The sequence below is a fragment of the Pimephales promelas genome, chromosome 7 (assembly GCF_988280905.1).
Source record: "Pimephales promelas chromosome 7, fPimPro1.hap1.1, whole genome shotgun sequence".
Classification (NCBI taxonomy): Eukaryota; Metazoa; Chordata; class Actinopteri; order Cypriniformes; family Leuciscidae; genus Pimephales; species Pimephales promelas.
In genome coordinates, this window is record NC_142775.1 from 28,693,177 (window position 1) to 28,707,409 (window position 14,233).

Below are 14,233 nucleotides of genomic sequence, written 5' to 3' on the forward strand. Positions count from 1 at the left end.
CAAAATCCACTATTAAATGCAGGTTAACTGGGCAACTTTTTTCAGTTAATCTCAAAAGTGATCTAATTTACCTGAATTCGCTGCTTTCCACCCAGTCCAGTGTTGTCATACCACATAAGATCCAATAGATGGCGCCTATACGATGCACAATTGAATTTTTGAAGCCAATGACGTCAAACTCCCGTTCTCTGAACGCCATGGGTGACATGGTCCAGCAGGGTGAGGTTAGGATTAGCTCCACCCATTACACCCACATCACATTCAGAGAGGGGGAGCTGCATGTCTTGCTCCACCCACTGCCTCTGCAGTGAAGCCTCTCCATTTTTGTGACATAGCATAGGTAATGTATGTCATCCCCTTAACATTATTGTAGATTTAAACATCTTTTATTTAAAGATTTTCTACTCAGAAATGTCCAAGAACACAATAAATAAACACATGTAGTGTAATCTATCACTGTATGTATTATAGCACAAGACAATATTTTTATTCAATCATTTCCCCTTCAGCCTTTGCTTCCAAGACAAGATGAATATAGCCTGCAGTTCACTCAAAAGGCGAAAATGTTTCATTTAAACAAAATGATGCTGTGCTGGAACAACAGTAAATGATTAATAATCACTAGTCACTAATATTAATTCAATAGCTTATATGGCACAGCTGGTTTATAATTATGACAGAGAATCAAAACAAATCAGATAAAACATTGTTTCTAAGATGACAGAATTGAGTTCTAAAATAAGTCGTAGTTGTAATATAAAAAGAAAATAATCTGTTTATTCGTCATTATCTTATTATAAATATTATGAAGATTTTATTTATTAAATGCATATACTTGAACATACTTCAATTTCATGCAAAGGCCTTCTAAAAAAACATTGTACGGTACAGTTAAATAGTGTCTTGATAAAAGCTATTTTTTCCAGTCATTCATAAATTGTGGTATAGAATAGTTAGCTGCCTTCATATGCAGAGTATGATGCATAACAGGACATAATGACATTTTAATCATAAAAAAGCATGTTGACGAATTCTGTGCAAGTAAGTGCAGGTTTGAGTCTTCATAAATATTAGGAACATCTTGTTGTGCTGTTGTCATTCAGGAGGTCAGTGGACTGATTTGAGTGTTAGTGTGGAGATTCATCCTTCAGCGGGTTTCAAGGATTTTGATTTTTGATATACAAGTTTTGTATAACTTTTATAGAAGAATATCTCATTTTAGGGGTTCATTTGTTTTCCAGTTAATGAGTTCGTCAACTAGTCTCCCTCCGAGCAGATCTGTCCCATATACAGTCCATATGTCCAGTGTCACTATATGGTCCTTAATTTAAGGACTTTAGAGAGAGCAGCTCTAGCACTGGAGTAGATGAGGTAGGAGCCATCGGTTGTGTTAAAAAATTCCCAGTCTCTGCAGCCATTGGTGCGGAGTCTGTGCACAGGGACAAAGCCTTCGTAACCCTGCCACCTGCAAAATGCACATTTATGAAGTTATTTAAACATTTTTAAGAATGCAATGCATTGTCAGATCATCAATTTACTCTTATGACGATTATATTTTTTATTGCATTATTAACTATATAGTATCTGCTCCTCTCTGATGACGTGTCTACTGGCGCAAAGGCGAGACAACTTGTCACTTCACGGGACATCACAGCAGTACCAAAACCACAACCATCCAATAAATTCCCGATGGTCAAAATCAAAACCCCCCCCCCTACATTTTCTCTTGTTTGATAACCCATTTCACTTTACGCTAGATTCTCACGGGTCGTAGGTGTAAACCATAGAGGTGTAAATGTTTGACGGAGGGCATCTTTGAAGCTTGGTGCTGATGCAACCCTCATAGTGACAACAGCCAATCACATTCCATTCCGGTGTTACATGAACGCAATTGGCTAGCGTCTACGCTAGGGTATTTGCATAAAGCTAATGCATAATCTGATTGGCTAACGCCTGCGTTGGCGCTTGAAAAGTTGAACATTTTCAACTTCTGCTGCAAGCATCGCCAGTAACATGACACAGCAGAACCCACAATTTAGTTCGGCAATGCTTGATGTCACCCATTCAAAGTAAATGAGAAGCATTAGCGCCTGATGTACTGGGATGTCATAAACTGACCGGTCTGCGACAGAAATCAGACAATGGTGGATGGAGTTACTGTAAATAGCCTTTGCCAACAAGGCGGACTTTTTGCACTTGGTGTAAATGGACACTCCGTTATTTTAATGTATACTAGCCTAGATGAAAGCTGTACCTGTATATGACACTGTTAAGGGAGTATGAGGTTCCATCATAGGAGTTGGCGACCACCAGGAACTTATCATCTCCCACAGTGAAATACTCCCAGTCCAAAGCACTGAAAGATCCAGACAAAAAAAGTGTCCCTTATATACAAATGTGACAGCTAGAAAGTTTCTTACGAAGGCCAGTTCACAATTCACCTGTTCGTTTCCATATCCTGAAACTTGATGAACGTCTGAGATGCCATGCTGAGCTCATAGATGGTGGAGTTGATGGAGTACTGAATCTTGCCATCTTCCGTTAGCATCTGACTGTTGGCTACAGCCAGGAACACCCTGTTTTCAATCTGGAACATCTCCCAATCTATTGCCCCAAATGTCTGAAAGGACAATGAGAGAATCAAATGGCAAACCCCAGAAATATTTGTAGCCATGCTAATCATGTCCCACACATACACTAAAAGTTTGGGGACAATAAGATTAAAAACGTTTTTTTTTAAGTCTCTTACACTAAACATAGTAAAAAACAGTAATATAATGTGAAATAGTATTGTAAAATAGTATATTTAAATCTATTAAATGTAATTTATTTATGTGATGCCAGAGCTGAATTTAAAATTGTGATCATGATCATGATGAGAGCAGATACAATAACATAATTTCACTCACTGTAATGGACTGATAAGGCTGAAACATCTGTCCCAGCCAGATATAGATTGTAGAATCAATGACTGTTGATCTTCCATTGAAAGTATTTGCGACTACGAGGAAGTAATATGGGCCGATGGAGAAAAACTCCCAATCATAAGCACCGGCGGTCGGGATTGTCTGATTGACCTCAAAATACTGGGTAACTGGGTCCCACTTGTAGATTACACTGTTAATATTATGGTTTCTCTCCCCTTTGGACAAAAAAAAAAACAACAACAACAAAACATACATAAAACTTTAAAACAGTTATTCAGTAATATAGCCCATTGTAACACAGAAATCCACATGGACTGGCATGGCTCAGTTTGGATATATTCCAAAAAAATGCAGGTGTATAGATGGGGCCTATATGGTCATAAAGTGCTATGAAAGGTTACTTTTATGCCTGTGTTTACGCTTTGATCAATGCCAGAGGCACACGTAAGAACTTCACACGAACGGATGAACACACACTCATAAGCATATAGAAATGAAATGCAGAATCAAAGTGAAGGAGACCTTTTAGCCTTAAAAAGATTTCCTTGGTGGTCTTTTTGTTCAGATTGTGTGCCTCAAAGACCATAGATTTGTATGAGATTTGAATGGAATTCAATTTTAACCTTCTTTTAGAAATCGTATAAATGAACTTCCTCCCGCTATTGTTCAACAGATAAAAGCTGTGGAGTTACACAGGACAACAACAGAGCCACATGAGATGACAGACACGCATTGAGCTGTTCTGATACCTTGCCTATGATTGGCGACAGCGAGGAAAGTTTCGTCCTGAATGTTGAAAGCCTCCCAGTCACGTGCGCTGTGTGTGTTCAGAGTCTGATAGTGAATGAATTTCAGCTTCCTTGAGCTCCATTTATATATGACCGACTGCTCCTGGTCCCCTGTGTCCTTACCTCTGCAGTTAGCAACAACCAGGAACTTCTGTTACAGGAAGATGGTGGTAAGAAATCATGACAGTTGCTTCAAGTTAGTTAAAGGTGATACAAATCAAAATCAAACTGTAATGAGTTTTGCACTTCATAATTTTCGGTAGTTTCTGCATCTTCACAGGCCTTTAATTATCCAGGCTGGATTTCAAAGACAGAGGAAAAGGGCTGTGCTGATAGAAGTATTTTAATGAATTGCCTCTACCTCAAAACTTCAGTTTAATGGTGCATTGATTTATCTTTTAATAACCGGTCACTGGTGCAATTACAAAGGCTTCCTCCGTTTCACTTTAAATTTAATATGAATCATATTATCTTAGACTTTCAAGAAGAAAAACATATGGTTAATTGCACTGCAGGTATGAACAGAGTCCCATACGGCTTTTCCAACTCTTGACTGTAATTACATGCAGTAAGTTAGGGTGAAGAGAAGCAGGAGGTGTCTGCTGTAAATTTTGGATAAAGCATCAGACAAAATTAATTTCTGTTATTATGCACATGTGATTTACAACATTAAAACTTGAGAGCAAGGTCTCCACCCCTTCTCCCACTTCAAAACCACATCAAAAATCACTCGAATGTGTAAAGAACTGCTGGGGATGCACCCCACTCAGACGTTCAGTACACCGCTCCATCTTTTTATAGTGCTAGCAGCTGTTCCAATTGAAACCTCAATCAATATCACAGGCTTTAATTTATACAACAGTTTGTTCCAGTCCTCAAATGTTATATATCAGTCCAACGGCACTAAGTGTTGGTATCCCTCCTCTTGTGCATGATTGTTTCAGATATACTGTCAGACTGTGTATTAGTGTTAGGAATTTTTCACAAATTTTTATTTTATTTTTTTCAATGAGTAAATAATTCAACCAATTAAAAAACACATTGAATCATTCACTTAACCGACTCGTGTAAAAACACTTATTCATCCAGAACACTACTATGGTGTTTGAGGACGATTGATTGTGCTGTGAATTCATTTAGGACTGGTTTTTGTTGGCTGAGAAAAAATAGACAAAGTGACCGGTCTATTTTTCTTTAAAATGCAAATACTCAATATTTGCTTATTTGACTGTTGTATAAAAGCAATAACCCAGCTGAAAGGGAACATTCTCGGAATGCTCTGGCAAGGTTCTTTCAAAGTTATGAAAAGATATTATTTTAGTTACGTTAATAGAATGTTCTTTCAAATTGATCTGCTCTTTAAATGTTAACATAAAAAAACCTTAATTGTAAATTGAGTCACACTTTATAATAACTGCACTCTATTAATCAATAAACATAATTCATAATTCATAAAGCATTAATATACATTACTAATACTTTTATCTATATACAGCAATACATGCTTTATTCTTGATTTATAAGCACATATATAATGTGTTTAATTATTGTATTTTCATACTTTATTAATGATCAATTTATCATTTCGAAATGAAGTATTGCATTATTTACAAACCAGTTATTTGGGAATTTTAAGATCACTAAGTGTAAATGTAGTTAATTCAGGTAGTTATAAAGCATTTAGTAATGGTCAGTTAGCTAATTTTGTGAAATCATCTAAAGTGAGGACTATTTATGCCTTGTAAAGCATTTATAAAGTCGATTTAAAGGCTCAGTTATACAGAAAAAGGAAAACAAACACAACAGTGATACAGAGAACATAGAAATATTTAACTGAGCTTTTAAATCTACTTTGTAAATACTTTACAAGGCATAAATAGTCCTCACTTTAGATGAGCTCACAAAATAGTTAGCTGACCATTACTAAATGATTTATAACTATCTGAATTAACCCTGAATTACTGTAGAAATACATGTTAATAAAGCATTTATTAACGCACAAAGTAACTATTATTGTATGTCTGAATAATTAGATGTATGAATGTACAATTAGTTTATAAATCATTTACTTACTTATTACTTACTTATTATTAAACACATTATAGATCCATCCATCTTCTTCCGCTTATCCGGGGCCAGATTAACATTATGTGATTTTAAATCAAGAATAAAGCATTCATTGCTGTATTTATAAACTGCTTAAGTTATTAATGTCTAATAATGCTTTATAAATGAAGAATTAACTGTTTACTAATAATTAACTAATGATTAATAGTGTGCAGTTATTATAAAGTGTTACCCACACAAGACTAAATGGGAATGTTAGTTAAAAGTTCTTAGATTTAATAAAATATATAAGATGATATTTTTGGTTGACTGGGAACACATTCTGTTGGTAGCATAAAGTCCACACACACCTTTTTGCCCACTGTGAAGTATTGCCATGCTTGTGCATCGTAAGTGCTGATGTTTTGATATCGTTCAAACTTCCCATCTGTCCATTTGTATATTCCTGAACCGAGGTTGGAATCACGGTTGGCGGTCGCCATGAAAAGCCCTACAGAAGGGATGTGGAAAACTTCGATGTCAAATGTCTCAGAACTGGTGAATAAATCCTGGTGATCCTCCACGTAATCCAGCTTCTCTTTCACTGCAGAGATGCAATGTGATATTCAGATACCATACAGTGAAAAGTGAAAGTGACATGACTCGGAATTTGTCCTCTGCATTTAACCCATCCAAGTTAGTGCACACACATTAGGAGTAGTGAGTGGTGAACACACACACACACACACACATTACAACCGGGGAGCGTTTGGGGGTTAGGTGCCTTGCTCAAGGGAACCTCAGTCATTTCCTGAATTGTGAATCGAACCCACAACCTTCGGGTAGAAGTCTGACTCTCTAACCACTAAGACATGACAGCCCCATTAAAAACAAAAACAAAAAAACTAATAATAATAAAAAAGACTGAAATATCTATTTCAAACTAAATAGTTGCTGTACTGCAACAAACTGAAGTTACTGTTAGAAAATCACCTTGCAGCATAGTGAGCCACATAATGCCATCACAGAGAAACAGTCCTTTCTTCAGTGTGCTGAACCACAGCTGTCCCTCCTCAGAGTGTCCACAGGGAGGACTCACACCCGCAGTCACTCGAACCTCTGCCTCTGTGCAAAATAAACAGAGATGTTCAGTTTCAGATATTATATCAATACTGTCAATGACAAATATATGAATTCCACAGATTGATGGTAGGGAGATTAGTTTTCACCATTTATTGCATGTCATTTTTAGAAGAATTAGCCTATCCTTTTAGTTAGTTTCATATTATATGATTGCAATATATAATGTCTAATCAAAAATAAAAATTCAAATATCCAAAAAAAGAATAGGCCTAGTAAGATGGTTGTTACACTATATGTGGATGGATGGAATCTATCTACAGACTACATTACATAAGGGGAAATAAAGTAAACATGGCCTCTCACTGCCCTGTGACATGTCTCTCAACAGGCCCACAGTATAACAGTGATCTCTGCACAGCTACACCCTGCTTTCAAACACCAGCATCTGAGCCAGAGAGAAACTCAAAGCACAAGGCTGTCAGTCAATGTCAGCGGATCAGTAACAGACCTGTGAGATAGAGTTACTCGCATCCCCATACAATCACAGACCTATGTTTACAGCTAAAACACACCACATTCCTATAGGACTTCAAGATAGTGGACATTATAATACTATACCAGCACTTCTGAATAGCTTAGTCGTTAGTCATCCTCAAGTTACTGAGCAAAGTGAATGAATTTATGGAGATGCTTGCATGCAAAAGCAAACCATACATGACATTTGATGGTGTGTCCCTTCTTTCTGCATTCTCAAAATATGTAATTTTCCATCACCAGAGAAGTAACTGAAAAAAAATATTGTTGGCTTAACTTAAAAATGTAAGTAACCTGGTTGCCTTAAAAGTTTAAATTGATTGAACTGGAAAAAGTGAGTTAATACAATGAAGAAGATTGATTTAATCAATAGAAACTCAAAATAATAAGTTATCTGAACTAAATAAATTATTTAAGTTGATTTGACAAAAGAAAAAATGTGATAAATTTTGAAAATATTTCTTTTACAGTATACTTTTAGTGAATAGTATGAATATTGACATGCAGCCGGTGATAGAAGTGTTGATGTTTTAGCAGTCTCACCATAAGGGTGAAGGGGAAGGTCAATGGATGATGGTTTGATTGGCAGGTGTAAGAGAGCCTGAGGAACAGAGAGTGCAGACAGCCGGGGCTCAGATGAGGGACATATTCGTGAGGTTGCATCTGAACCAGGTAAGAGAACCAGCTGCCGAATCAGACCCTGTCAATAAAAACAGTCGAATGAACCATTACATTTAGACTAAGTATATTTAAAATCTCAATAAAATAATAAAAAAAGCATTGAAATGAGATACGCACAGAAAATAAGCCATTCCATCTCCTTCTGCTAGCAATGAAGAATGTGGAACCAGTTGTATCGAGATCATCGCTGAAGGGGCTTTCAAGCACTCTGTTTGAGACAAAACATAATCTTATAAGTTTATAACAACTAAATGATATATTTCAACACATAAACACAATATCATTGCCATTTTGGATCATATGTCATTTAAAATTATACAACCTGACATCTACAGTATTCCCAAAGAGTCTTACAGCTCGAGGGGTCTGCCGCAGTCTACAGTGAGAATTGTGTAGTGTCCCGTCACTGCCAAGACCACAGTGTGCCAACGGTTATCATCCAGTGCTACTGCCTTGAAAGTGGTGCGCTTCTTGGGACCATGGCCCTTCTGCAGGAAGTGAAGATTGTTTTGGGAAAGTCGCAGGCCGAGGAGCAGCTCATCTGAATCTCCGTCCAACAGTGTGAAGATGTATTCGCTCTTCTGCACATCAAAGAGTAAACAGTGATGGCTATCACTATTCAGAAATGTGAAACTATTCTAAAGAAAAAGGCTTCTGAAGAATCTTTGATGTTTTCAAACTCAAGCTAAACAATATCTTAATCCTTTTTGTTCTCACCTCAGGAGCCATTTGTGGGATTTTCAGTGTGACAACGATGGAGAACTCGGCGGGAAAGAAGTTACAATTAATGAAGAGCTGAGATGCAGGGAAACTGAACAGCTGCGGAGATCCAGAAAACTGGAATCCTCGAGAGCCTCTGGACTGGACCATACGTATCCCGTCTTGCGCCGTGCTGGTCCCAGGAAGCACCCGAGACAGCAAGTCCAGTTGTAACAGATCTGTAAAAGAAATTCACATAAATTCATCATAAACATGTGCGTGTTTACTGTTTGCTTTAAGGAATTATACTGTCAGCTGCAAACTAATAAAGAAATGGGCATGAAATATTGTTTTGAGCTGAAATTATTTAATCATGTGAGAAGAAAGAGAATGTAGAGAAAGAGACTACAGACAATAAAAACTATATAATTTGAGACAATTATTCTAATATCAAACATTTTATTATATTAAATCAATTATAGTTGGTATTCTAGAGAGCCACATATTAGTGGATTTATGACAAATGAAGACTTCAGTAATCCTATCCTGATCAGCCCTAAAAGTAAAAGCTGACAATAAAAAATCACTATAACAGAATTTTAAGACAAAGCCATGAATATAGTATATATTAACATACATTATTGATAGTAAAAGTGTGACTTTTATGACACTTTGATGACAACCACATATTGGATATATTCTGCCGTTCAAAAGTTTGGGCTCACTAAATTGTTTTAAAGATTTTTTTTTTTTTAATAATACTTTTGATCAATTTAATGAATGAATGAATGTGCATTTATAGCGCTTTCCTTGCTTGCCTTTTTAATGCAACCTTGCTGAATAAAAGTCACAGTAAACAAATTTATAATGTTAAAAAAGATTTCTATTTCAAATGAATGCTGGTCTTTTGAACTGTTCATTCATCAGAGAATCGTGAACAAAATTCTATCATGTTTCCACAAAAATAGTGCAGCGCAACTCTTTCCAACATTGACAATAATAAGAAATGGTTCTTGAGCAGCAAATCAGCACAATTAAAATTATTTCTGAAGGATCATGTGACACTGAAGACTGATGCTGAAAATCAGTTAGAAATAATTTTTTTTTTTACATTTGATTTTTTTTAAATATATATTTAAAGTATTAAATAGTAATTTAATACTATAAATGAAACATTCAAAGTGTTCTTGAATTGTTTTGACCCACTTCAGTGCATCAAAGAGGGAAATGGTTAGAGTGAAGACCACTTTATGGATCATATTTCAAAGTCTTCGGCAAAGCAAAAGACACATTTTGGAGAGCAAACAGAATATCTCACATTCACATATACAGCTCAGTGTTTTCAGTGTTCTGGTAGATCTGATTCAGTAGCGCTTCATAAGAAAACATATGTATATAGACTATAACTCTTAGCTCATAACTCTTATTTCTATGAATTAAAATTCTTCATGATGTTCCGCTTGAAGAATTTTTAGCATAAACAGGATCACAGCTTCAGTCAGATTGTGCGAAAAGCTGTCAAAATCTTTGCCATTTATTATTCTTCATCATATTCAGTGGGATAAAATCACATAATACAATTTAAATATAATCTGTTAGATCTGCATCAACATGTTAGCAGATTTAGTTTGCCCAGTGGGATACTAAATATATTCCTGTTCCATTACAAGCCCCTTTATGTTCTCAAAGAGTTTATTCAAATAAAAGCATGCAAGACGGTGATGGACGGTAGTAAAAACGTCCCATTTTCACAGAGTGTCCCTAACAAGTGAAGTTTTCTGAAGACATATAATTCAAGCAACAGTGAGCAGATATAGAGAATTGCTCCGTAATTGCCATTCTATGGTCCATGACGTCTTTCAGATGAAACCACTGTGCAACACCAGAGGTTTACACTTTAGCACCTGGCAACCACATCTAATCTGTGTCTTCTTATACACCTACATCCCATGGAAACCGAGATATTAAGAACGGCTTATCCTGACTGAGTAAATAAACCAAAAACAGGCAGACTTCTGACAATATAGTTACAATTGATTGACATTTGAATGATCTGCCTTTAATTTTCTGAAATGGTTTACTGAACATAAAGCCCATAATCCAATGGCAATTCAGAAAGAAGGTCTGCAATAATTACTACGGATAACATGACTCATAGTGTTGGACACTGGACGAGTTGTGACTGAGACTGGACTTTTCCCCAAATAAACTCGGATAAAAAAGCTCATTTTAAACAATTTCCGCTGATTATTCTTTCATCAAATGCTGCTATACGTCTGTTTATAGCTGCATATGTGAAATGAGCAGGTGGGTCTGACCTGTGCATGGTCTCCATGGTCCAGACTGGCAGGTGATGATCCAGGAGAGGAGCGCACAGGCCAGCAGCAGCAGCTCCGACATCAGGCTCTCCACTCGCTCAGCTCCATTCACACACGTCCAGGCTGAAACAAACCCATTCTCAAAGCCCAAAAACCATCCTTACATCCGCACGACTCACAGAACTTAAAACACAACAAATCAGTTTTAAAGAAGAGAGGATATCCAGGTGTCACTCATAATTAAACTGCCATCTCATTTCCCTCTTGTAGATGCTGCGGTCCTCTGATGTCCTGTTTTAATCTTAATGAGCGTTACAGTGAATACAAACAAAGTAAAACACAATGCACTTTTCTCCCAAAATACATTTTCAAAAATCCAAACTTCTCTTGAGAGTCTATCAAAACTCCATAACTGTGAAGAACGTCCTCCTTAAACAGTGTCCGGTTGAGGCTTTGCTGTACATGTCAGTGTGCTGTATAGGGGAGTGTACTCCACCTGTGAGTTATGAGCAGGGAGAGGTGTTTTACCCTGCAGACATTTAAATGAGAATAAGTCAGCTGTAGAAAGGAGGGGGTTGACGTTAAAGAGAGAGAAAGGTGGGGCGAAATGAAGCACACAGGAGAGGGAGGCTTTTTCCAGCTCTTATCTCATGTCTTAAAGGTTCGTGAGGAATTCCCCACTGTTGTACATGTGTGTGTCAGGTTGCTCTTGTTCTAAACATGGCTCTTTTCGATCGGTGTGATGAGCACTATACCCCGAGGACTCTTTGTCAAGGAAATTTCCCTTCAACCAACCGTTTCCTCACCTGCATCTCAACCCATCAACCCATGTCTTGAACAACATCCCTGACTGACTGGAGGGGAAACAACTTTTACAAATGTTTTCAAAGAAAAAAAAACGTAACTTTTCTAATTTGACAAATGCAGTTCTGGTCATTGTTAAAAATGGTCGATTTATTCAATAGCTTTGGAGTAACCCATCTGGGGGCACGATTGGAGGATTTACCAGTGGCACAAACCAAGCAAGCCAAGACAAAACTGTGGATGTCACGAGCTATAAGTGGCCACCAGAATCATTGCCTTACCAAAAAAGGGTAAGGTGCGATTAACTCTTGGATGACAGGCCATGCTGGAACAACGCCCCCCCGAATAACGTCGGACCGAAACTCTTCTGGCACAAACAAATGATTCAGTGGACAATCGGGCATAGGCGTTACCCCTTCTAAGGCCTTCATGACCTTCAACTCGACCTCCCATCTGAGAGTGGAGACAAATAACGTCTCGGGTAAAATACACTCGGGAGTAGACAGGCGTTCAGATTGCTCAAAAATTTTAGATAAGGAATTGGGTTTGATGTTCTTGGAACCCGGGCGGTACGTCAGAGGAAAGTCAAAACGTCCGGAAAAAAGTGCCCACCGAGCCTGCCTAGAGTTGAGTCTTTTGGCGGTTCTAATAGTGATCGGTCCATACTATAAAAGGTAACCCTGACCTTTCTAACCAATGACGCCAGGTACAGTAAGTTTGGTCAGGCACACAACACAGGGGAACAACACAGATGGTACACAGGTCGATGGTCAGACTCCAGCGGACTCCGGCAGATGTCAATATTGTTCAGTCACAGCAGTTAAAAACTAAATTCTTCCTGACAAGAGACTAAAGACTATAAAAAAAACAGCAGTATTGAAGCTCATTTCTGCTTTTCTATGGAAGTAGCGGCTCTTACGTTTCTTTTTTTGTTTCATTATCAGCTTGAGGAAGAATCCTGGCGTGTTTGGGCAGGTGAATATCCCGATCAGTGCATGAGAGAAATGACATAGTGAAATGACAGAGAGAAATGGCTATAGTGTTTGCATGTGAAGTTTCCTTTTGGAGGGAAATAACCCTCCTGTGACATCCACTATATAAACCCATCATTTTATTCTTATTTTACACAAATTGGACTGTTACATTTTAACGTTTTGAGTTATTTGTGATTCCCATACCTGATTAAAATGTGTCATAGATGTGATATATGTCAACATTTTTGGCTATAAAAGAAAAAAAAATCACACTATGACTTTTGCCTCAATAAACTCCTAATTTCTAGTAAGTTAGTGAGGCAGTTGTTAAATTTAGGTATTGATACATGATGTAGAACATGGTCATGCAGAATAAGGCATTAATATGTGCTTTATAAGTATTAATAAACAGCCAATATTCTAGTAATGCGCATACTACTAAATATTGAGAATTGGACCCTAAACTAAATTGTTTGTCAAAAAAAAAAAAAAAATTGTATGTATGTATAAAATAAAATGAATATGCCTATTTCAAGCAGTCTCAAAAAAAAAAAAAAAAAAAAAAAAAAAAAAACTTTCAACCAAAGTTCAAGAGTTCCCCTCCCCAGCTAACAGGGAACATTCTCTGAACTTTTGATGAGCTCTGTCAAGGTTTTCTCAAAGTTAGGACCAGTAACGTTAACAAAGCCTTCTTTCAAAGCCTTAAAAATGTTCTTAAAACATAAGCACAAAACATTATTCATATATATATATATATATACATATATATATATATATAAAATACTGAAACATTTTAGTTGTACGTTCATCTAATGTTTTGCTTTTTTATGCTATGCTTTTACAGCGTTTATGCAAAGAAAAATATATGGAGGAGGACTTGTGACTTACTAACAAAAAATGTTGCCATCAAGTTATATATATATATAAAAAAAAAGAAATACTATCTGAACATTCTGAAATGTTCCCACAATTTGGGAAGTTTGGGAACTTTAGCAAAATATTCTTAGAACATTTTTGTCCCCTGTTTGTCACAAGTCCTACACCATAAAATTTTCTTTGTAGAGACTAAACTATTACAGTTTTTCTCAGTCGCTTTGGTGCATTTCTCATTTCAGAAATGAAATTCTCAATACTACTTGTCAACCTCCACATCGTCACTTGTGCACATCATAAAGGCTGTTTCTCATTCTTTTAAACAAGTTTGTGAATCATGCAATTGATTATTGTCTGCGTTTTCCTATATTATCAGTTGCTAATCCCATGTTGCTCAAAATGCATTAAATAGTTCCCTGTGCAATAATCTTATGTCATCAAAACAACCAGTCATTTGTTCATCGCACAAGTCATAAAATGCAAAATGGTTGACCTAGTCATAAATG

At 36.8% G+C, this 14,233-nt stretch overlaps 1 protein-coding gene across 1 annotated transcript; it reads right to left on the minus strand.

Moving 5' to 3' along the window:
- Nucleotides 1-358: 358 nt before the first annotated feature.
- Nucleotides 359-13,302, minus strand: tspearb (thrombospondin-type laminin G domain and EAR repeats b). Its single transcript, XM_039683367.2, has 12 exons — nucleotides 11,077-13,302; nucleotides 8,777-8,997; nucleotides 8,414-8,640; nucleotides 8,177-8,267; nucleotides 7,922-8,078; nucleotides 6,755-6,886; nucleotides 6,133-6,365; nucleotides 3,677-3,866; nucleotides 2,910-3,142; nucleotides 2,442-2,620; nucleotides 2,255-2,356; nucleotides 359-1,465 (listed from the first exon to the last, which is right to left on the minus strand). The coding sequence occupies exons 1-12, from the start codon at nucleotides 11,156-11,158 to the stop codon at nucleotides 1,312-1,314; spliced, it is 2,001 nt and encodes a 666-aa protein (XP_039539301.2). The 5' UTR covers nucleotides 11,159-13,302; the 3' UTR covers nucleotides 359-1,311.
- Nucleotides 13,303-14,233: the final 931 nt, after the last annotated feature.

Excerpts from the sequence above, each read along its gene's own strand:
- tspearb (XM_039683367.2), bottom strand. The coding sequence starts at position 11,158 with ATGTCGGAGCTGCTGCTGCTGGCCTGTGCGCTCCTCTCCTGGATCATC. Across the intron at positions 8,998-11,076 it reads ACCATGGAGACCATGCACAG|ATCTGTTACAACTGGACTTG; the intron begins GTCAGACCCACC and ends TTTCTTTTACAG. Across the intron at positions 3,867-6,132 it reads ACTTCACAGTGGGCAAAAAG|AAGTTCCTGGTTGTTGCTAA; the intron begins GTGTGTGTGGAC and ends TTCCTGTAACAG.